This window comes from Urtica dioica, chromosome 12, assembly GCF_054948205.1.
Source record: "Urtica dioica subsp. dioica isolate 48M chromosome 12, U.dioica_male_clone48M_v1_H2, whole genome shotgun sequence".
Lineage (NCBI taxonomy): Eukaryota > Viridiplantae > Streptophyta > Magnoliopsida > Rosales > Urticaceae > Urtica > Urtica dioica.
This window is the reverse complement of record NC_142767.1, coordinates 10977657-11002709: the sequence shown is the minus strand read 5'-3', so window position 1 is coordinate 11002709 and position 25053 is coordinate 10977657. Positions and strand designations below refer to the sequence as shown.

The window sequence follows — 25053 nt, the reverse complement described above, 5'->3', positions numbered from 1 at the left end:
TCCAACTTTTCGACGGGTTACGAGGCTCAACGACGAAATACTAGGCTCATCCTTTGATTTCCGATGATGGTAGACGAGTTCCAACGAGTTTCGCGTGGATTTGAGCTCGACCACTCAAAATTCCCAAAAGGTATAAATGTTATCCTAAATCATCGAAAGTTATCCTAAATCATCGAAAGTTATCGTAAATTATTGTGAATTATCGTAAATTATCTTAATTCAACAAGAATTTCATCGTAAAAATAGTTAAATTTCATCATAATCTATCGTATTCCATCGTAAATTACGTCAAATTCCTGATTTTTCTACACCAGATCTAACATCCCAAGTGATTATAGAGAAATATATCACTAAATCGATTTAAGATGATTAAATAAGTGAACTTACCCATTATTCAGCAAAATCCACCAATGGTCAAATGATTTGAGGAATCTTTGACAGCTAGAGAGAGAGAGAGAGAGAGAGAGAGAGAGAGATAGAGAGAATAGAGGAAATGAGGGAAATTAGAGAGAGAATGATAGAAAGAGTGTTAAATGGGCTGAAATGACATTTTTGTCCGATTTTTGATCAAAAGTTCAATATTGGATATTTTGCAATCATAAAGTCTAACTTTAATATTTCACTACTTATGAGCTCTATATAAAATTTAGGGGAAATAGTGACAATAATACTCAATGTTTGGTCAAAATACTACTTATATACTCAAAGTTTTTTTTTCTTTGGCAAAATACCACATGTTACGTTATAGTGGATCTGTTACTACTCGGACCGTTAAGTTCAAACATAAATTTTAACGGCAAAGTATTTACATGTAATTAAATTTGAAACTTTGAGTATTTTTGTCAAAGAAAAAAAGAGAATAAGTATATAAGTAGTGTTTTGCCTAAACATTGAGTATTTTTGCCATATTTTTGTTAAAATTTATCTAAGAAATAATAAATAGTCGCGGTATATACCTTTTTTTTGTTAAAAGAACATTTTTAGGTTTTTGTTATTATAAATATGAAGTTAGACAATTGAACTATAGTTTACCTATAAGTAAGCCACGTCCCTTTCTTTTTGGCTTTATATCACTTGCAATAAGTTAAATTTAATCAGTCAGTCACGGGATTAAAAAACAGACATAAAAAGAGAATCTCACTACTTAATGCAGGTTACACAGCTTCACCAAAAAAAAAAAAAAAATATACGAACTAGATATTATCTTAAAGAATAAACGCGTGAGAGATATACGCACATGTAAGTGGACTGTACACATTATGTATACCTTAAGCTTATAATAATGAATGCAACCTGAAATCTCGTTGCACATGTATATATGTTTTAAGTTCTTTGACTCATAAGGCGTCTGGTATTGCTAATGACAAAAATGCAAAGAAAACTATATCATACTTTTGCTTAAAAAAAGCTAAAACCAACTTTTAAACCGAATTAGACGATGTGGCCTAGCTAGAAAATCTTAAATAGATTGTAGACTTGTATATAGAAATGCAATTTAGATAATTAGATAGTTTTATAGAAGTTTGTTTCTATTTTACCTTGGCCCTTTCACAAATAAACATTTCGTCTAGCGGTAGCGTTTGAATATTTATAAATATCTCAAAAGCTAATTTATGTTCTGCAACAACGTACCTAATTTATAGTTAAGCAAAAAAAAACCTTCGATTCCAGTGCCGAAAAGAACCCCACAAATTACTATTGTACTTGTTTATTGAAATAAGTTAATTCATTAACTATAAACGTAAAATAGTTAAGGTAAACCGCTTTTACATATCAAAGAAATAGTAAATGACAACTTATTTTATTTTAATTTTTTGAGTCATACTAAATGACAACTTTACAAACATATAAAAAAGCAAATACGAGTCATTTCATATTTCATAGATCAACTTTGAAATTCAAAATAAAATTAGTCAGTTACGTAAGGTACTAAAACTTAAAAAGAATATCCGAAAATGTATTAAGGCAGTAAAGATAATCCACATTGGATAAGGTTATTATGTTCGGAGAACAAAGGGAGACCGTGAAGCTGATTCGCACGTGCCAATGCAAACGCCGCGCAAAAGGAACAGTGCAAAAAAAGTGTTGATCCGTAGAAGACGAATATTTGGCTCCCACCTTTTCCACTTCACATTTCACATTTCACATTTCACATTTCTCTTTCGGTTTTGGTTTTGGTTTTATTATGTGGACACATAATCTTCTTTCTTTTTCTTTTTTGTGTAAAGATAACAACCTTGCCTGTTTCGCTCTCCCTCTATAAATACTTTGGCCGCGTTCACTCTTCTTTTCCTCTAATAAAGCAATACACCACAACTCTCTCTCTCTCTCTCTCATGGAAGTTCAAAGCACTCCTCTTAACTGGGATTTTTTCCACGAGGGCGAGGTAATCAATTCAAGACACCCCTTCAAATAATTTATTTTTACTTTATTTTCCTTACTTGAAGTTTATGGGCTGATTTTGGGGGCAATTAAGTTAATCGGCTCATTAAACTGGCTGCAGGGAATAATAGTGGAAGGGATATGGGATTCATTTCTACACAAAACAGTGGAGCTTGAGACAAGAGTGGCTTCAGCAAAAGAAGAGATCACAAAGAAAGAAGACGAGCTATTGAGTCTCAAGGACTTCCTGAGCCAAGCCATGAGAGAGAGAGACGAAGCCGAGTCGAAATGCCAAACCATAATGCTCGACATTCTCAGCCTCCAACAGCAACAGCACATGCAAGGCCAAACGGAGAGCAAGCTTGCCCGCCAAGAAACGTCGGAGGGAAAGCCGTTGCCGGAGAAAGGAAGGCTTTTGGAGGCGGTGATGGAGGCGGGCCCGCTCCTTCAGACGCTTCTCCTGGCGGGACCTCTGCCAGAGTGGCAGCACCCGCCGCCACGTGTCGACGCCGCAGAGATTCCTCCGGTGGACGTCTCTGCTCGGCCGCTGCCGACTTTTTTTCGACCTTGCTTGGGACACAAGAGAAGCCTGATTGAGCCCTCCAATTTTCCCTCCAACGCCAAGTGCCAAAAGATTATTGATTGACAGAATCTAGCTCAGTTGGTAGTAAGTGAGGAGAGATAAGTTTGATTTAGTTAAGATGAAATAATAATGATAAAAAAATTATTATTAGTTTCATGTATGAGACGTCCAGAGGATAGAGTTGAGAGCAGAAAATGGATATTTGTTTTGCACGATGCGAGTCAAAGTTTTGGTTTTGGTAGCTTTATTAGTTGAAGACCGAGAGAATTGGTATTCTATAGAATGTAGCGGCTTTAAATTGTGAATATTATGTCCAACGGTTTGACTCAAACCTATAATTTGTCATTTCTTTCTAATATTTCCTTTCTTCACACACTTTCCCTTTTTAACTATTTTTTTTTACTCGTACATTCACACCCATAGTTGAATATTATTTAAGCATAAATTACACCCAAAAAAATCTATTAAGTTTAAAATAATAAAGACATTTCACTATTTTTAGGAATTAAACCCATGCTCTCACACATTATTATATATATATATATATATATATATATATATATATATATATATATAGGGACGAAGCCAGGATTTCCATTTAGGGGGGGCTAATTTGTAAAAAAAAATTCAGGGGGGGTTAATTTGTAAATTTTAAGAGTAAAAAATTGTAAAAAAAAAATGAAAAGTGGGTAAAAAATGCAAAAAAAAAAAAAATTTGAGGGGGGGCTAAAGCCCCCCCTCAATTAAAGCTGGCTTCGTGCCTATATATATATATATATATATATATATATATATATATATATATATATATAGACACAGTTTACTGTTCATCCTAAGATGAAATTACAAATTTGCTTTTTGAAGATAAAGACATTAACATTCATGCCATTAGTAAAATTAACCACCAATATTAAAAAGGGTTATATAGCTAAATGGCCACATTAATTATAACCAATTTGGATTTGGCCACCATTTGGTTAATTTTGTGTAAATGGCCAATCTAATTTATTTACACGCTTAAAAATACCATATAACCCCTTACCTGTTCCCGCCCAAAACGTAAATGAAAAAAAAAACAATTAATTCGGGATATTGATAATAACTGTCCCTTTTTAATCGAGGAACATAATAAACTCGGTCATTAATGACATTCGCACAATCTTCCTCTGCAAACGTTTCTGTCTCTGCAAATCTTTCCTACTCCACGCTGCTGGAGTCGCTGGACGCCGTCAACGCCGGCCCCGACGCCGCCCAGAAGATCGAGCGCTGCCTCGTCCTCGGCGCCGCCTCCCGCCGCCCCCTCGCGCCCTGGCGCAGCCTCGTCTCTGCAGCCGGCTTCGCTCGTCCTCTCTTGGCACCGCAAAGACCTCCTCTCACTCTCCGCTCGCTGCTGATCCACAATCCATGATTCCGCAGCAACAACAAAAAAATGTAGTGTTCTTTTTTTTTTTATAATTTCTTCTTCTTAATTTTAATTATGATTATTATCCGATGATTTTTAATTTTAGACCTGGATTGGAGCTTTCGGATCTGAGCCCTAGACATTGGCTTCGAGATCGGAACGTCCTGGATCACGGCGGATCTGTGGCCTTTGGTCTCGAACGTGAGGAACGGCGCCGGAACCATTCCGAGGCCGAGCGCACCAGATTGGCACACAAGATCGAGCGCACCAGATCGAGCGCACCAGATCGGCACACAAGATCGCTGCTCTCGCTCCGCTCTTCCTCGCGATGTAAATTGTAAACTGATTCTGTAAATGTAAATTGATGTTAATGGACAATAAATATAAAATTTATTTACAGGTTATTTGTATTGTAAATAAGCTGACAAATCAATTAACGTGAAAATTTCCATTTACACGTCCAGAATTTCAGTGAATCATTACCATTAATGCCGATATATACAGCCCAAAACACACGTCCAACATAACTAAAATGCAATAACTGCTTTCCAAAAAAAGTTTATTCCGAAAATAAAAACCATTTAATACATTTCAAATTTCAAATTAAAACTGCCTCAATTTAAAAATGAATGCGCAATTAATAAGGGCAATTCAGTAACAAAAAAACAGTTAATTTCTTGCCACGTAGGCGCAATGGCCATTTACAAAAAATTAACCAAACGTTGGCTAAAACACAATTGCCACTGTTTTTAAGGCTTATCTGGCCAATTTTTTGTATTAAAAATTACAAGTGTCATTTGTCTAAATCTTTCTAGAAAAGTCTTAAATGCTGAATCACCTAAATATTTCTGGAACATTTTTCTTATCTTTCGTATTTATAAAACTCGATCACTCAGCTTCTTTCATGACCCCCAGTCCGAGGATCCACTTCTCGCCACCCCTATCGGGCTTTCCAAGCAACAAAATCATGTTCCGGTGTTCCTAAAATATTACAAATTCAAATATATCCATAACCATTGATTCGAAGTTCCTTCATCCTCGATATTACCTCCCCAAAAATAATGCTACCACCGAAACTAATTCCATCTCTTCCTTCCACAATTATTCAAACAAATAATCCATCAATTCTTTCTCTCTCCTCAAATAATAAATCCGAAAAATACCGTAATACTCTATTTACACCATTCATCCAAGCATCGTCTCTCTCTCTCTCTCTCTCTCTCTCTCTCTCTCCCCAAGCATACGATGAAAAAAACACTAGGACAAAAATCGTCATCGGGTGCGACGGATGTCGCACCTAATAGCCCAATAGTCGCACCTAATAGTTTATTAGGTGCGACATTAGGTGCGACAAAGTCGCACCTAATCTCCCGTCGCTAAAGACATTAGGTGCGACATGTCGCACCTAATAGTCACACCTTTAGGTGCGACATTTTCGGGTGCGACATTTACGTTTTTTTAATTAAAAAAAATTACAAAACTGGACGGCGGGGCAGCGGCTGGACGACGACGTGCAGCGGGGCGGGACGGGGGCTGGCGGGGCTGGACGCAGGACGTGCAGCGGGGCGGGACGGGGCAGCGGGGCTAGACGGCGACGTGCAGCGGGGCGGGACGGGGCAGCGGGGCGAGGCCGCGGTGCGCGGGACAGGGCAGCGGGGCGAGGCAGCGGGGCGGAGCAGCGGGGCGCGGGAGGGGGCAGGGGGGCGGAGCAGCGGGGCGCGGGAGAGGGCGGCGGGGCGGAGCAGCGGGGCGCGGGAGGGGGCAGCGGGGCGGAGCAGCGGTGCGCGGGAGGGGGCAGTGGGGCGGAGCAGCGGAGGGGGCAGCGGCATGGACGGCGGCGGCTGACTAGCAGAGAAAGTGTGAGACGGTGAGAGAGAGAGAGTGTGTGTGAGAGAGAGAGAGAGATGTTGACAGAGAGAGACGTACCGGGGAGGGACGGCGGCGGGAGGGACGGCGGTGAGGAGCAGAGAGAGAGACAGATCGAGTGAGAGAGAAAGTGAGCGAGAATGAGTGAAAAAGAAGGAAGTTTGGGTTTAAAAACCCTAATTCATATTGGGTGCGACACTGTCGCACCTAATAATCATATTAGGTGCGACAATGTCGCACCCAATATAATAAAAAAAAATCGGCGGGATTCGACTGAAAAGTTTAAATTTAAAACCCATTGAAATGTCGCACCTAAAGGTATTAGGTGCGACAAATTCATATTAGGTGCGACAATGTCGCACCGAATAGCACTAAACATTAGCGAAATTTTTAGTCATCCGGATGAGTATCCGGTGCGACATGTCGCACCTAATATGGGCTTAGGTGCGACTTTTAGGTGCGACATGTCGCACCTAATACCCTTCCGCACCCAATATGCTAATTTGTAGTAGTGAAAATGCATGCGTTTCCTCTAAACCCCCAATAATTGGAATCAGTATCGGGGTCAGCGGTAATGGAGAATAAGCTTATAGCACAAAAGGGACCTGATAAAAGGGATTTGTCTTAGCATAATCAGAACAAATCCATTCCTATGCCTTAGCCTAAGCTCCCAGCCGAACATCCTTGAAATCTCACAACTATTCCTAAAACACCAAAATCTCACAACCATCAATCAAATAACAAAATAGAGAAGAAAAATAAACCTATTTGCCAAGAAAGAAAGAGAGGCACAATCAAAAGATACCAAAGAGGAAGAAAAAAATAAAGGGCTTATGATTAGGAATTAATCCTCGATCTGCCAAAACAATGAAGCTAAAAAAAAAAAACAAAAAAGAGCGAAAGAGAGGGAGGAAATTAATATATGAGCGATGTTATGTATATATATAGAAAAATATGAATCTCCTTCTTTCTTCCTGATTATTTTTGTTCATCGAAGAATAACAAAAAAGAAAAAGAATAGCTATTTTATATTATGTTATTCAAATAGTCTTGATATTTTATATTCAAATTTAGTGCCTTCTTTATTTTTAGATAATATATTTAGAGAAAATGTATATATTCATTGCCAGTTTCTTCATAAATTAACATAATATTAATATTTGATGTTCAAATAAATAATTATACTATATAGTACTATAAAATTAATATTTACGTAACCTAGTTTCTTTTATCATATAGTTTTAAATATATAATTATCATATAGATCGTTCTTATATGTTAGTCGTTTGCTCTTATAAACCCAAGCTCAAAACAACGCGAGGGTATTCAGCATGTAAAGATACATAGGACAGAGATCTCATAAGATAGAGCTAGTGTCCCACATAAATTAGGTCCTTGTTATTATTTTTGGGAATCATCCCAATATGATGTCTTAATTGCTTTCCCACCAGTATTATTATTACAACAATCATTTGGTGGTTTTATTTTTCTTTCTTTCACATTTATGTAAGTGAGAAAATCTTTATATTAGTAAACAAACATTAATATAAAATTATATTTATGTGTCAAAAGTAGTCTTTTATACAAAAAAAAAATATAAATTTTAAACAAAAATATACAAACACGTGGCCACAAATATAACGTAAATAAAACGTACACCTTGACGGTTACTTCGAGCACACGAGATAATAACCACCCACAACATACGATTGAGAATGGTTACAAGAAAAGCTGCCAGAACGTGGGTCTGCTCAACCTACGTACTCGGCTCCAAGCATTATAAATACACGAGGACGTGACAGAAGAAAGGACAATACACATTTTTGCTCTCAAGCTCGACCAAAAAACTTCATCTACCGGCACCCTCAATTACATTATCTATTTTACTAGATTTGTCTGTATTTAGAGATAATTCTGCCTATAAATTCTTAGTGCTCGAGATCTTATTGTTCGTAACTTAGTGTTTTTTGCGGGACAATTATGATAACATTTTGGTCTGTAACCACCTTTCATGACTTCAAATTAGGGCCCACTTGGATAAACATAACAATAAGGAGTTTTTTAGTGTAGAACCGATGTGTGCTTATCACATTGGTTTACTGAATGATTTTTTTTTACAATATACTCCTCTTAGACGTAGATGTCAATCATAGTTTAGGGTTGTAGTGTAATTCGACTATTTTGTTATGGATAATCAAATGTTAGTTACTTCGCCGATGTTTAGTATTTTATAATTATTATTTTGCTAGAGTCTCCTATTATTGTACATAATAGTCAATAATTAGAGAGAGAATGACTTGAACGGTTTGACTTGATTGACTGAGCGTATGAATAACGCTTCATATAGTACACATGATTGGCCAATCAGTTATACAATAGCTAACTAATTGATTGGCTATCTAACAAACTCTCTAACTAATAATGAATAGACTCTATGCTGACTGTACTCGAGCCAATGCTCACTGTACTCTAATAGCCCCCCTCAAGCTAATCTGGTTATGCCAAGTTCAGCTTGGAGCATAATTGAACAAATTGTGGTATAGTCAGCGGTTTGGTGAACACATCAGCTATTTGGTCTTCAGTTGGAATGTAGCGTACTTCCAAACGCTTGGCAGCAATCTTCTCGTGAACAAAATGGACATCCACTTCTATGTGTTTGGTGCTAGTGTGAAATACTGGATTGGAAGCAAGTGAGCCTGTTTCCATGTTGTCACACCAAATTATAGATGGTTCTGAGTCTAGTGCAATTTCAAGTTATCTGAATATAGACTATAGCCAGAGAATTTCTGATTTAGTTTGTGAGAGAACTCTATACTCATTCTCTGTACAGCTACGAGATATGACTTCTTGCTTCTTGGAGGACCAACTGATCAGACTCATACCTAGATAAACGCAATAGCCTGTTATATACCTACGATCGTCGATGTTGCTTGCATAATCAGCATCCGTGTACCCAAAGAGATTGAGTCTTGGATCGGCTTCAAACTTCAAACCTTAAGTTGGTGTACAAATGAGATATCTGAGGACTCTCTTACAAGCATTCCAGTGCACAGTGGATGGCACTTGAAGATATTGACTCAACAACTTGTTGACTACAAACACAATATCCGGATGAGTCATCGTTAAATATTGTAGAGAACCAACGATGCTTTTGTACGTCGATGGCTGATCAAATGGCTCCGAGTCTTCTTTACTGAGCTTGATGCTTGGACACATGGGTATAGTGCATGACTTGGCATTTGTCATATTTGCTTTCTTGAGAACATCTCTAACAAACTTCTGCTGCGTGACATAGATGCACGATTCATCTCAAGCAACTTCAAAGCCTAGAAAGAAACTCACATGACCTAGAATTTTGAGTGTGAACGTTTTGTCCAGGTCATTGATAACTTTGGCAATGAATTTGGAGTTGTTGCCTGTGACTAAGATGTCATCTATATACACAAATAGATAGATAACAATTGAGTCACGATTGTAGATGAAGAAAGACGTGTCTGCAGTCGAACTTGTGAAGCCATAGCAAACCAGTGCTTTTTGAAGCTACTCATACCATGCACGAGGAGCTTGACGTAAGCCATACAAGGCTTTCTTGAGTTTGAACACAAACTTAGGTTTCTGATTGTCTACGTAGCCTTCTAGTTGGCTCATAAAAATTGTCTATTTGAGCTCACCATTGGGGAACGCATTATTCACATCTATTTGTTGTGTGTCTTAGCCAAAGGTAATGGCTAGTGTGGACACTATCTTGATGGTGGATGGCTTGACTACTGGACTAAAGGTCTCAAAGTAGTCTACACCTGCATTATGTGGAAAGCCTCGAGCAACCAGACGTGTTTTGAAGCGCTTCACTAACTCATCAACATGATGTTTGACTTTGAAGACCCATTTGTTTGTCGCAATATTCACCATATGGCACCAAATCCCATGTGTTGTTGTTGAGAAGAGCCTTGTACTCTAGGTCCATAGCACTTTTCCATGCTGGATCCATGAGAGCCTCTCTAGCTGTACCTGGTTCCTGTTCTAAATCACATATAGCAACAACTACCAATAAAGCTTTGGGTTTGTAAACTCCTAATTTTTCTCTAGTGTATAGGATGGACATATTGTGGTCTATTGGATGATGTTGCAGTGGTAGGATCGGGTTCTTGGAAGGGTATGATAGACATTTGTGGTTCAGTTGGCTCTATGTGACTTGTGGATCTAGGTGAAGATGCACTACTACAAAATAGTCCTTTAGAAGCGATAAAAGTTGCATCTTAAGGCCAAAAGTCACTTCTAAATGACTTTTTGAAGCGACTTTGTCATTTCTAAAGGTCCGCTTCTAAATTTCAATCGCTTCTAAAGTTGCTTCTAAAAATTAGAAGTGACACTTTTTGAAGCGACATGTCGCCTCTAAAGGCCAAAATTTGGCGCTGGAAAACGCTTCTCCGAAAAGACGGGAATAGTTTAGAAGCAACATTTACAAGCGACTTGTCACTTCTAAATGTTTAGGCCACACTAAACGTCATCTTTTTTGTTAACATCTGAAAATTTTGGTTGAGAAAACAAAAAAATTAAAATTTTGAGAGATTAGAAGCGACACGTCGCTTCTAATTGGCGGAAAATTTTTAGAAGCGACTTGTCGTTTCTAACCTAAAAAAGTATGACTTTGTCAAAGCAAAATGTTTGTATATCCGTGGAATAGGTTAGAAGCGACTAGTCGCTTCTAAAGATTAAATGTCGCTTCTAATTAGGAGCGACAAGTCGCTTCTAATTCGATGTGTCGCTTCTAATAAAAGTCATTTTTGTATTAGTAATGGTGTACTTGGTGAGTTTGTATCTGATGGGCCATCAGTTGATGATGTGCTTGCTTCATGTGTGTGTGTGTTGTCTTGTTTGATATAATGGTATTACTTGTTGGATATTTGGGTAAGGCATTGGCAGCGACGAGATGCAACATGGTCATGTACTTTTGAGTTGAATAATTATGTATGTAAAACAATATTCATCAAAGACAACAGTTCTAGCAATGTAAACTCGACCAGTGCTGTGTAAACACATATACCCAAGATGAGATGGAATGTAACCCTAAAATACACATTTAGAAGACCTGAAACTGAATCTATGATTTTGATAAAGACGCAAGAAAGGAAAACAAGCACACCCAAAAACTTTTAAAAACTTGTAATCAGGTTTTCTTGAGAAAAGAACTTCAAAAGGTGATTTTAGATTGAGACATGTGGTTGGAGTTCTGTTTATTAGAAACACAAAAGATATAACTGATTCCCACCAGGATTTAAGAGATAGATTGGCTTGAGCAAGAAGGCTTAAGGCAAGATCAACAATATGCTGATGTTTTCTCTCAACCTTGCCATTTTGTTGGTGAGTTCTTGGACATGGATGTCTGAACATGATTCCTAGCTGAATGGGAGTCAAAGGTCTAAACTCACCACCCCAATCAGATTGAAGACATTTTATTTTGACATTGAACTGTGTTTGAACAAACTGATTAAACGTGAGAAAAGATTAGACTATTTCCAATTTAAGCTTTAATGGAAAGATCCATGTATATCTGGTAAAATCATCCACAAAATGCACATAATATATGTATCCATCAACATAAATTTCAGGGATTGGACCCCACAGATATGAATGCACAAGTTGAAAATGAGCTGTGGATTTTGATGGTGGAAAATTGAAATTGATGCAATATACCATAAGTACAAGTAGAACAAAAATCAAGATTATTATTTGAAAGATTGTTGTTAATACATTTGAGTACATGAGTTAGAACAAATTTAGAGGGTATCCTTATCTTTGATGCCAAAGATTTACATCTTTAGTACAAGACATATTGCTAGCTGTGGTACACACAAAAGACTCATGTTTAGACTGACTGCAAGTACATGAATTTTGACTCAAACAACAAACTTTACTCTTATTTGAACACACTGAAATGGATTTTTAAAACTAGACACAAAGGCATGAATTTGTGGCTTCAGACCACTGAGATGAGCAGACAAGGTGCTCAGATCGAGCTGATATAGATCATCCTTAAGCATGGCTTCCAGAAGTACCCTTAAGGTTGCCTTGTCCTTGATAAGACATTTGTCATCAAAAAATTAAATTAGTACACGATTTTCACAAGTGAATCGATAGATACTTAACAAGTTCTTGGTAATTTGATTTACGTGTATGACATTTTTTAGAGTAAGTTCAGTGGTATGGTTATCAAGCTTCAAGGTAGTACTGCCAATACGTGAAATAGCAAGTTTGGAACCATTATCTACAACCAATTTATTTTTGCTAGTGTAGTCGTTGCTCGCTGAGAGGTTGTTGAGCTCCTGATATGATGTGGTTTGTCGCGCCACTGTCAATGTACCATTCTGGACTACCATTGGAATCATTGACCGCACCTGTATATGCCTGAGGACTTGAGTTGTTGTTCGTTGATGCAGAGCTTTGATTTCCTTGAGCTCCTTGAAACGTGACATCAAATCTATGGAAGCATTTCGCGGCGATGTGACCTAGACGACCACAGAGTTGACACAACAGTCTGTTTCCTCTGCCCGAGTTTCGACCTCCACGGCCACAACCGCGGCGCTCTCCGTTGGATCCAGATCCATTATTGTTGGTGTTCTGGCTGACGGAGTTGTTGTGACCACCACGCCTGTACGCCGAGCTCGCCATTGGATTGTTTAGAGGATCGGAATTGAACATTTCTTGAGATTGTAGCGCGAATTGAACTTCTTGAAGAGAAACCATGTCAGATATGCTGGTGAGATTGACTACAACTGACTCATACTCATGACCTAGGCCGCTAAGAATGTACAAGATCAATTCGTCGTCGGAGATCAATGATGCAACGGAGCTGAGATTATCAGCTATGTTCTTCATCTTGAGAACGTACTTATCGATCGACAAATTGCCTTTCTTCGGCGCCTGGAGAGAGAAGCGCAATTACATAACTCTTGCTCTCGAGTTCGTATGCAACGATGCCTGAAGAGTTGACCAGACAGATTATGCACTTGTACATCGATTGACGTGACCTAGCATGGCCTTCGAGATCGACGAAAAGATCCAGGAAAGCAAAAAAAGATCAAGGCGAGTCCAGAAGATGAACTCTAGACTTGGTATTCTGATTGGCTCACCATCGGAACCTGTGGATTCCAGTGTTTGACTCGGACACAAAATCTTTCTCAGAAGAAATCCGTCAAGTCCGTGAGCTCTCGTTGTGGAGAGAACTTGCGTCGTCCAGAATTGAAAATTATTCCGATCGAGCTTGAGCTGAAGAGGATTGATATGAGGCATATATTGCTGTTACATAGAGATTGAGAAGCAGAAGAGATGACTGGAGAAAAAGGAAGACCAATAGTGAAGAAGGATTGGGACGCCATTGATGAATCTTTGAGAGAAAAAAATTGGGGATAAACTCAACTCTGATACCAAGTCAAGAATTAGAGAGAGATAGCTTGAACGGTTTGACTTGATTAACTGAGCGTATGAATAACGTTTTATATAGGACATATGATTGGCCAATCAGTCGTATAATAGCTAACTAACTGATTGGCTATCTAACAAACTCTCTAACCAATAATTAACACTCTATGTTGATTGTACTCGAGCCTATGCTGATTGTACTCTAATAATAATAAATAATTACTAATTACAAGATACCTAATATTTTTTGAACAAAGAACTAAGCAATACGTTATCCTACACACATTATCCTTTAACACTAAAATGACGGCACTAATAATAATGGGAAAAGGGTAAATTTATGGCATTAGCATTATTAATCCCGTAAAGTAGAAGTTACATAACTTATCTTAGATTCTGAATTATGAATCTCTTCTCTTTCCCTCTCTCATGTATTGTGTGCGAATGAGTTCCACTTATTGTATTTTGAACTTCTACTTCCATTGAAAGCCTAATAATTGTAATTAGCATGCCATGTCTTCTCGATGAGCTTTTCACCTTTAGAGTGCTAAATTAAAGGTAAATAATGATAGTAAATAAGACCAGAGTATTATAATAATGAATCTCCCATGGTCACTTTTGTTTGGTACATGAAGCTAGATTACCCACCAATAAGTAGATTTCTTCATCATACCTAGCAACAAGCAAGGTATGAAATCGCTCTTTTCTGCTTTATCCTGAAAAAAAAAAAAAAAGTAAAGGCGACCTCAAATGTCCCCCTGTTTTTATTCACTACTACGCGTTTTTTTTTTTCCTAAAAAGCTAAAGAAAAAGGTTCACCAGATGACAAAAAAAGAGCATGTCTCGTAGAAAAAGATGGGGCTGAGATAGCAGACAAAATTGGTGCTCAATAGGTCATGGGAATAAAAAGAAGTTGATGGACGTTGCTTTCGTTCAAACAGTTATAAGATATTCAAGTGATGAGCACATGCTAATGAACGTTACAAACTTTAATATTGGGTCCCTATAATTTTTTTTTCAAGATATTCATTCATATCCATATCTGACTATACGATGTGTACATGTTTATGAATAATTAAGACTCGAGGGACTTATGATTTATATACAGCTTTCAGGATCGGTTAGAAGACATAATAATTCCCGATTGTGTTTCTTTTCTTTTTCGCATTGGACACAATCTTGTTCAACCTATGCTCCGGTTGGCAACGTTGGTTCGAATGATTTGTATATTGAAATGATTTGTCTTAAAATGTCATATTTACGTATTTAAATTATGTATTTGAACTCTTGTATGGACGGAAGACACATTAATAATGGTGAAATAATACACTTTTTATTTTTTATTTTTTATTTATATATTTATAGTTATGTTGAAATTAAATAATTAAATTTTAAAAAAGTTTAAAGTTGGTTGCGAAAGGTTTTTCTTAACATGGCAATAAAGTAACCGTTAATACACATTGATTTTGTACACTAGCCAATGTTTAATTAATTTTGAAATCTAACCATTAAAAAAAAATCACATACCATTATAGTTATTAGCCTACATTTTCAAAGTACATGAATAAAAAGAAACCAAATGAATTTGAAAAGTAAATCTAATCAACAATAAAAAAATTAATCCATATCCCACGTTTTTAGCAATTAGTTATTTTTAAATACTCTCTCTCGTATTCTTCTTCAAACTATCATATTCATATAAAACTAAAAAAATATGTATCCCATTTATATGTTTATAGTGGTTTATTGTGGTTAGTTTTGGTAAATAAGGAAAACTGCGAGAAAGAGAAGCGTAAAGATTAATTTTGTAACCCATAGAATAGTGATTAATTTTGATAAATAGAAAATACTACATATGCACACAAATTTCACATATACTATCACACATTTTTTCAAATACCAAAAAATTGAATAATAAAAAAACGCGATATAATGTGGTAGCTAGTTTTCTCTAATGGTAATCTCACATAAAAGTCTTGGGTTTAAGCCTCATGAGCTGCAGAAATGCATGGCTCCTTAGAATTTATCTTAAAAATATGTAATTTTGATCAATAGTGCGATCTGCGATAATATATTATGTAGTCTTGGCTAATAATGTCACTTCTAAAAAAACGCGATATAAGAAATAACTTCTTCCTAAAGTTATGAGTAATAAATGAAAATATTAAAACTTAATTAATATCAAATGTTAGTTATATTTTTGTTAAAAGAACTTGTCAAACGTGGGCCAGATATTATTTTTACTCGTATTCATTTATAAAAGATATAAAAAAAATCTCTATTTAAGAAAAACGCTACATAAGACATTTTGGCTAGTTTTTACAAAACTTACCAACGTTGGTTAAGTTGCAATCTAAACGCTTAAAATAACTTATTTTATATAATTTTTCTATTACTGTTGATTGCATAAATAAAAAATAAAAAATAAAAAGATAAAGTTGATCAAAAATTTATAACGGAAATGACTTTTGATATAAAAATCAAATGAATATTATTACTAGTATTTTGACTAATGCTTAAAGATTTGAATCCAAAATTTCATTCCAGTTAAACAACACGATTGGGAAATTTACAAGATAATTATTTTTCAGCGAGTGTTTACGAAAATAGTTCAAAATTTATTTTATAACGAGAATAGTATTTTTTTTACTATTTATTTTACATATTAATAAATCTGGATAAACTTAAATGAAGCTTAAAACATTAAATAATTTTCTTAAGAAATATCTAACTGTCAAGAAAAATTATTTTTTAGAATTTAAAAATAGTTGTTTTCGAAATAAAAATGTTAAAGACGTTCTTTATACAATTAGTCGGAAAAACCCTACGACTTGCAATTCAGCATTGTAGAAATTGCTTTGATAGCTGTTTGTTGTATTTTATTAAGAAAATAGCATGTTTATTCTTTTTATTTCGAAAACAGCTTTTTCTTACTTGTAAATAGTCACTTTTCTTAATTTTTCTTTATGTTTACAATTGTTTTACAAAACTTGTTTACTGTTTTGAACTCTATGTAACTTTATCTACTATTTAATTTAATTTAGAAAAAAAATAATTATTTACCATTTAAAAAACATCTATTTTTTAAAAGATTTAAAATAGCAGGTATTTTTGAAATGTTACACTTTAAAAAAAGTGTGTTTTTTGTTATTGAAACATTTAAATGTAAGTCTCCAATGAGGAAACGGCCCACAAGTCATATATTTTTGTGGTAATTTCTTCTAATAACTGTATTGTCTACTTTATTGCAGCAATAGCGTGTTTAAAGTTTGTACTACAAAATAATGTTTTGCAAGTTGTAAAGAATTTTTTATTATTTATTTATTTATTTTTTTTTTATGTTAACAGTTTTTAAAACATATTATTTTGGGTTCTATATAATTTTATTTACCGTTTGTAATTTTATTTATAAAAAAATAAATCTTTATCGTTTGAAAAATGCTTTTTTTAAGAATTTAATATAGTCGATATTTTAAAAAATATTACATTTTCGAAATTTTCTCTATAATATTTTCCTTCCATTATCAGGGAAATGGTCTTAGATAGTAGTCTTTTGATACTTTTGACCAAAATGTTGTGGTCATTGTTTTTGGACAAAAATACTACCTAACCATGTGAGAAAAGTCTTAAGTGCCATTTGGTTTTTTATTTTGTTCATTTCCATCAAACTCGCTCTCAGCTCTCTCTCTCTCTCTCTCTCTCTCTCTCTCTCTCTCTCTCTCTCTCTCTCTCTCTCTCTCTCTCTCTCCTCGTTCATTGTTTCAGAGCTCTCTCTTTCTCCTCTTTTTTCTTCTCTCGTTCATTCAAGGTAAAAAAAAAAGCTTGCCTTTTTCTGTTTGTCGTCGCCAGTGGTTTGTCCTTTGTCGTCGTCGCCAAAGAGGTAAACTTTATCTCTTCATGTTGGCGAACGAAATCTGGGAATTTCTGGGTGGGTTTCGTTCGTGTTAATTTTTTTTTTTGTATGAGTTTCGTTGATGACGTACGGGTTTCATGTTTCATTCGTGTTTATTTCTGGGTTTCATGTTTATGGGTTTCATTCGTGTTTCTGGGTTTCATATTTATGGGTTCGTTCGTGTGTTTGGGTAAAAAAATGGTTTTTTAATTTTTTTTAATTTTTTTATTTTTTATTGTCGGAGCTGACATACAAGTTTACAACGTCTGAAAGTGTAGACATAGAAGTCTAAAATAAATGAAATTGTAGACTTGTATGTCAACTCCGATAATACAAAAAAAAATCATTTCAGAGTTCCTCCAATCCTTTCTCGGTCGAACTCTCGGTTCGGCGGTCTCCTCTAGCTCGGCGGATGTTCTCAAGCTCATCGGAGCTTCGTCAAAAGCTTCTCTGATGGCTTTTCCTTGGTCTGGAGTCGGTGGAGCTCGCGTCTCCTTTGTCTCAGCCGAGTCACGCGGTGAAGAAAAGAGAGGTTCGGAGCTCGCAATTCTCCTATTTCCGGTCGGAGTTCACGCGAAGATTGGCTCGGACTGGGCTGAGCTCGGAGTCGTGCGTCGGAGGCAAATGACGGCTCGCGACGAAGCGGGTTTTGGCCGGACTTGTAGAAACTCGGGCGGTGGTTATAGCGTCGATTTTGACAGAAAGTTAGGAGAGAGAGAGAGCAGGAATGTAGAGAGAGACTATGGAGAATTTGTTTTTTTTTATTTTTTATTATTAATTTATTAGTTTTCACGTGTGTGTAGTGTGGGTATGTTTACAAAAAAAGTAAAATTGTACTTCCTCAGCTGACCAACTACTATTCTTGTCCAAAACATGGACTTCCATATTTTGGTCAAAATTATAAAAAGTGGTAGTACGGGCCATTTCCCCGGGAAAATATGAGTTAGGCTTCAGACATCGTTACTGGGAATTGGGTCGTAGTCCCCAAATGTTTGAGACTGAAGATACTTGTAAGTTGTAACAGTAATACTAACGTAAAATGAGGTTTATTATTAACTAACTTAAAATGAGTTTTATTATAATTTTTGTTTAAAACATTTTATGCTGAACTTTTTTTTTTTTTTTTTTTGCGGTCAAATTACTGAAATACACCTCCAACTTTTAGAAGCCAGAAAAGTATATTTAAATAAATCCTAACTAGAGTCTTGGAACTTTTCAACAACTAACAGGTGTCTATGAAATAAATCCTGACTAGAATTTTAGTGATAATTCTAAAACTTTGACCACTTATAATTTTTTTTTTCTTATCAAAATCTATTAATGGCCTTTTATCAATAAACTATGAGAGACAAATTTTTGGGTTCTATAATACAATTTATTATTAATCATTTATCGCTCTCTCATATAAATCTCTATATATAAGGGAGAAAAGGTTTACTGTTCATGAAAAAATATTTCACTGTTAAAAGACAAGTAAAAATGACAAGTATTATCCTTATAATAACATAAGATATTCTACATTTGTCATCAGTGAAAAAGAACTAGTAAATTAATAAAATAAAAAAAAAGACCTGAACATGTATAATGTATTAAGTCAATTGCACGGCTGTCTCGAATTCTCCAGGAGTCTGCTAAAATCATACTTTCATAAAATAAAGATATTTCGGAAATTTTTTATTTCCAGACTGCCTATATAATTATATAGACTGTATGCGTTTAATGACCCTAACAGTGGTTTCGAATTTACTCGGCTCTCCTATGTGTGTAAAATATAATCATCAGGTAATATTATCTTCAACACTCTTCGTTTAAGCAAATGGTTTTTTCTTTTGGTTAAGTCCCATTCTCGAATTCAAAACGAAACCAAAATAAACTACATATTTAAAGGAAGTTTAACAGATAATGTACTAAAATGCATAGCTATAGCAGTTAAAATGCATAGCAATAAATCCATCACACTAATATCTCAGCCATTCCTAACACATCGATAAAAAAAATCCTATTTGCCAATTAAGAAAGAGAGATAGGTGTTGCGATAAAATCACACACACAAGCGTACGTATCACAAGCGTACGTGTCACAAAGTAACATAGTGAATGTAAAAACGAGTGTCGATCTCTCGATGACTAGAAAAGTTAACGATTTAATCTAGGGTTATATAGGTATATAACCACACTGTTATAAGGGTTTTAGTTTTAGCCAACCTTATGTTAATTTCCTGTTAATAGCCACAACAATCTATTTACAGTATGTTAAAAGACGTGAATGACCTCAAATAACTCTAGCAGAATTCCCGCTCATTATTTTCAGCCCATTAATTCAAATAGAAAACAAAATATTCGGCCATAACTACTCGCACAAATTGAAGGAGCATTTAAAACTCCATTAATGCAGATATCTATACTCTCTCTTTATCTCTACACAACCAATAAAAACAAAATCAATGCTCTGCAACATCGGTTCCGACACTCGCCCACCCTCTGCAACATCGGCCGACGCTCGTCGATGGTGACGGAAAACGGGTTGTGCCTATCGGATTGGATTGGTGGAGGGACTACAGGATTTCTTGTATTATGATGATCCTTCATTTTTTTTTTCTCTCTTCTTCTTCTTCTTCTTCTTCTTCTTCTTCTTCTTCTTCTTCTTCTTTTTCATCGGAATTGCTGGTGGTTTTGAGTGTATGAGATTTGTTTCAGTGATTGTGAATTTGCTGAGATTTTGGTTCTGGTGAATTCTTATCCAGTATTGTAAATACGACGTTGATTTACAGTTAATACCAATTGTTTCATCGTAATGCATTGTAAATACAAAGATGATTTACATTATATTCGTGTAAATAAACTGAAAAAAATTATGGAAATATTTTGGACGTTCTAAAATTATGAACACAAATAATATCAATAAATGAAGAATATATTAACAGATTTTATCCATAATGAATTGCCACGAAAATAGAAACTAATTAGGTAGAGTCAACGCTGAAAATTTCCATATACACGTTAATAATCTTTCCATATCAGTTAGATTCAATTTTTTTTAAAAAAACTGCCTAGTTATTAGCGGGCGTAATAAATAAGGGCAAAGGTGTAAAACTAATTCAATTAATAAGATGTCACGTAAGCAAGATGTCTATTTTCGGAAAATTAACGAAAGGTTGGCTAAAACCAAATTGCTATTGTTTAAGATGGCTACGTAGCCAATTATTTGTTTAATATAATTTGTTGCGAATTGATTCCAATTAAATGGGAGATGGTTTTGAAACAATTGACAAAATTAAATAAAATAAAAACAAATAATAATCACGAGTTTTCAATAAAGGAAAAACAAGGGCCTCGACTTCATCTTATCTAACTAGGTCGGGAGTTTCGGGTTCGAACAACAAAATCTATACATATGGAGGCTAATCCCACTCTATCAAAATTATCCACTAGCCTCTCTCGAGTGTTTTAACAAACCTATGTAATTGACGGAGTATTATCCGTTCGGCCTCTAATCCTATTATAACAGCTACAAGCAATACGACAAGAGTTCAATCGATTACACCAATAGCCTAGAGGTTTCTATTAACCTAGGTCAACGATGAAGACATGAATATTTACACGATTTTTTACCCTCTCTCGAGAAGCAAACAACCATAGACATCAATTCTAATGGTGATAAAGTAATAGATAGTATTAAGCATAATTTAAATCAAGCAATCCATAATAATGAAGTAAACAAGTATTATCTAGCCCTAACTAACCTCCATAACATTATCAACCCCAGCTACATCGCAACCCTATAAGAAACCTAGCCTCTAATGACGTTCACGAATTTCAACAAACAAAGAACAATAATCAAAAGCAGTAAGATGATCAATGAAAGCAAAAACAAATTCATATTTAACTAAATTGATTATTAACAATATTTGAAAGCAAATAACAATAAAAGAAACGAAGAAGGAAGAACAACCGAATTAGCGTTCAAGAGATTCGTCGGAGGCGTCGATCCTAACGAAGAACATTTTTTCTCTCTTAAAAAAAACTCAATAAAACAAAAGCTAAGATATGTTTTTAGGTTACAAATTTTGAGTATATAGGTCTAAGGGTGATTTTCGGAGTCATCTGGACCCTTAAATTAGATCCAATGACCCAGATACGCTAAAAAGGGTTATTATTGAGACTGAAAAACGCGTCAGCACACCGCACTAGAATCCACCGCGCCACGCTCAATCCTTACCGCTGTGTTTTTTCGTGGTCTATTGCAGCCATTTCACCGCGGTGCGCTCAAAATCACTGCGCCGCGGTGAATGTTGACTTTTCAATTCCCAGCTTTGACTTCGTCCAAAATGTGCCGTTTACTCCGTTTCGACTCCCGGGAACTCCAAAATAGTTCCAATGTCATCCCGACACTCGATTATGCATCCAAAACCTGAAATTCTCATGAAAACCTTAAAATAACTATTAAATACACTTAATAACGAGCTAGATTCAACCCGAAAAAGAGTGAATTCGTACGTATATAATGACTCATCAAATACCCCCAAACTTGAGCCTTTCCTTGTCCTCAAGCAACATATTAAACTAGAAAATAAACATAAACACACAAAAGAAGCTATCTATAGTAAACTTGCTGCTTGAAAATACATCGACAGATGAATGCTTCCCTCAACTACAAATCTATAGTCTTATATTGACATGGAAATTCACAATTTTAAACTTTAAGTCAACTACCAAATCATGTTACCTAGACTGTTTTGCATTGTTTACCCATCTCGAGAACTTTGGGTACCTAGTCTCGTTACCCGTTCAACCACCTTCGAGAGAACACTTATGACCGAATTTATTGAGAATTTTCGATTCAATATACATATATGCTCCCTCATCTCCCTTGATCTCCCCTAATGTGCACACATCATTTCTAGTTGGTCCATAGGTCTTTAAGTCTTGTAACGATTAGGCTAAGGTCATGGAAATGAATGGACAATTTAGTGACTCAAAGTTAACCTAGCAAGGAATCGCAAACCAAATCTCACCAAAACGAACTCATACACACAAACTCATATCCATTCAAGTATTTATACAAATCCATACGACAATTCACACTTCCTAAAAAAAGACTCACTTCTTACTTTTCTTTTCGACACAAACAAAATTCCTCCAAGTCCTCAATATTCGTTTAAACACCGTAGATGAAACACAAAAAACATAATATACATGACGCTAAAAAAAGCGTCCCTATTAAACTCACTTTTTTATGAATGTAAAATAAATAAACGAAAATGAAATAAACTACTGTTTACCAACATTTTTATCTCGGACTTGGAGGAACACAATTAGAATAGTAGAACTCTCAAAAAATGGTAAGCGATAATGTCCTTGCTAGCTCAACACGATTTTTGTGGGACTGTCATCAATGGCTCGACTTGTTTAGTGACTAAGATCGGAATGGATTAGTGTTTGGCCTTTCAGTGAGTGGGTTTTCTATTATAAAAAATTTAGTGAATAGGCTTTTTGGATCGAATTGTCTTTTCCTAGCGCTTACATCAGTCCAACATAGATTAGTGTGCACTCAATTTTTCCTCGATTAGGAATCAGAGAGAGTTCAATTGCGTTGCAGGGCTCTCTATTTAAGTGATCGGTTGAGTTACTCCTCAAAGTCCCATAGGTTTCGAGACATACATTTTTGGGTCTAATCATGGTAGCATAAAACTCAACAAACGTCTTTCACACCACGTAGTTCGTGAATTATACTCCAAAAGCTTAAGACTTTACATTTTCATCGGCAAGCATATACACATCAATCTAACCTAATAAAAACACCAATTTCTGCCTAACCTAAACAAATAAAATCAAACCTAATGTAGAACCATGATCGCACATGAGAGAGAAAATATACCTCGCAGGGGTGGTCGAACTCTCCTACTCGTATCCGCCTTGCCAGGTGGAGGCGGGCCATGGTAGTATTGTTCATGGTATCTCAGCGGATTCTGTTGGCTGTAGTGGTAGCTTGGTGACGCTTGTTGGTATGGGTCGTGGTGGTAACGCAGTGGGAATAGCACCGTGAACTACAGAGGGAACGCGTGGTAGAGTGGGACGCCCGGATATGCACCTTGATAAGCATCGGATTGCAGGGGTGGGTCTTGACACGCGGTTCATGTCTTGTAGACGCTCCGGTGGTAACTGGATTCACCGTTGTGCCTTTGGCCATAGGCCTCTTGGAACAACATGATCGAGCTTTGGCCATAGGCCTCGCCTCGCCGACTCTCGTGCGGCAGCTCCGTCATGTCTCGGGTCGTGTCCTCGTCGACCCGAACCGCCGCTGTGGGCTCTGCGTAGCCCGCCCTAATCGAGCCTAGACCCTCGAGAACAAAACTCAAACGAAGACCAAACAAAATCCATAACAACTCAGTTACACACGGCAACAAAAAATAGCATACACGGTCAAGTCTCACGGCCAAGTCCAAAACACGTCAAAAAATCAAAACACAACTAGTCTCGAACACAAATTCAAGCACCGAATCACACCAACAACATCAATAATTCACAGAATCGTCAAATCCCCAATTTATAAACCCTAGTATCTAATTCCTTACCTTGATGAAAGAGACGAAGAACAATGAAACTCGGTTTTCTTTCCCCGGCGTTCTTGTCCCGGTCTGGTGCTCGATGGCTCGCGTATTGTCAATGGTACCCACAAGAAGAGTAGTAGTGTCTATTTATGTACATTTGATGTCATATAGTCTTACGAAGACTCTTGCTTGTAATTGCCTATTCATTCATTAATAAAGTTGAAACGTTCATTCATTCTTTCTTTGTTTGAAGCTTTATGATAAAACCTTAGTCTTTTAGTCCATAAACAAACTTAACAACTTACGAAGAGACAAATGTAGATTTGCATGAACAAACTCTTCGTAGTTTGCTTAAAACGATATATTCGCAATCTTAGGGTCAAAGGACTATTGACCTCAGTACGATTGTTAGAAGAATCTATGATGTCTGGTTATGAGGCATTGAGAGTTGGAGACTCTACTTCTAGGTATCTTCCGAAGGTACTGAATTGACCAGTGCACTTCTAGAGACAAGATAAGAACAAACCATTTAACCTCTTATGTCTCGAAGTCACTATGTATGAATTGCATCATGCTTACCTTAATCCTGAAATGAGACATGCCATTTCACACCTTAGTATTCTCATTTGAGAAAGTCAGAGTTCGGACTCACTATGTGATTCCGAACAGGGCCTATTGGTGAAGTACTAAGTTGTGAGTATGTCATGAGTAACTTTGTGAAGTTCTCATAGATATGGAATTCATGTACAAGATTGCTGAAATGCAATGTATGTCACCTCATGCTTTGTTCCTTGGAGTGTGAATAAATGAACTGGCCAGTGTCCAAATTGAGTCCTGACTCTTTTGGATGAAACAATGTGACTTGTTAGCTCCTCGTCAATACATTGTTTCTAACTTATTCACAAGCGACAAAGGAGTTGAGGAAATAACAGCTAGAATGGTAAAATGGTAATTTAGTA

General features: G+C 36.2%; 1 protein-coding gene across 1 annotated transcript; it reads left to right on the top strand.

The window, feature by feature from the left end:
* Positions 1-2224: 2224 nt before the first annotated feature.
* Positions 2225-3340, top strand: LOC149379091 (uncharacterized). Its single transcript, XM_089602418.1, has 2 exons — positions 2225-2386; positions 2504-3340. The coding sequence occupies exons 1-2, from the start codon at positions 2336-2338 to the stop codon at positions 3026-3028; spliced, it is 576 nt and encodes a 191-aa protein (XP_089458544.1). The 5' UTR covers positions 2225-2335; the 3' UTR covers positions 3029-3340.
* Positions 3341-25053: the final 21713 nt, after the last annotated feature.

What these genes read in the sequence shown, in the direction of transcription:
- LOC149379091 (XM_089602418.1), top strand. Translation starts at nt 2,336, where the DNA reads ATGGAAGTTCAAAGCACTCCTCTTAACTGGGATTTTTTCCACGAGGGC. An exon ending in ATTTTTTCCACGAGGGCGAG is followed by an intron (nt 2,387 to 2,503) that starts GTAATCAATTCA and finishes AACTGGCTGCAG; the next exon opens with GGAATAATAGTGGAAGGGAT.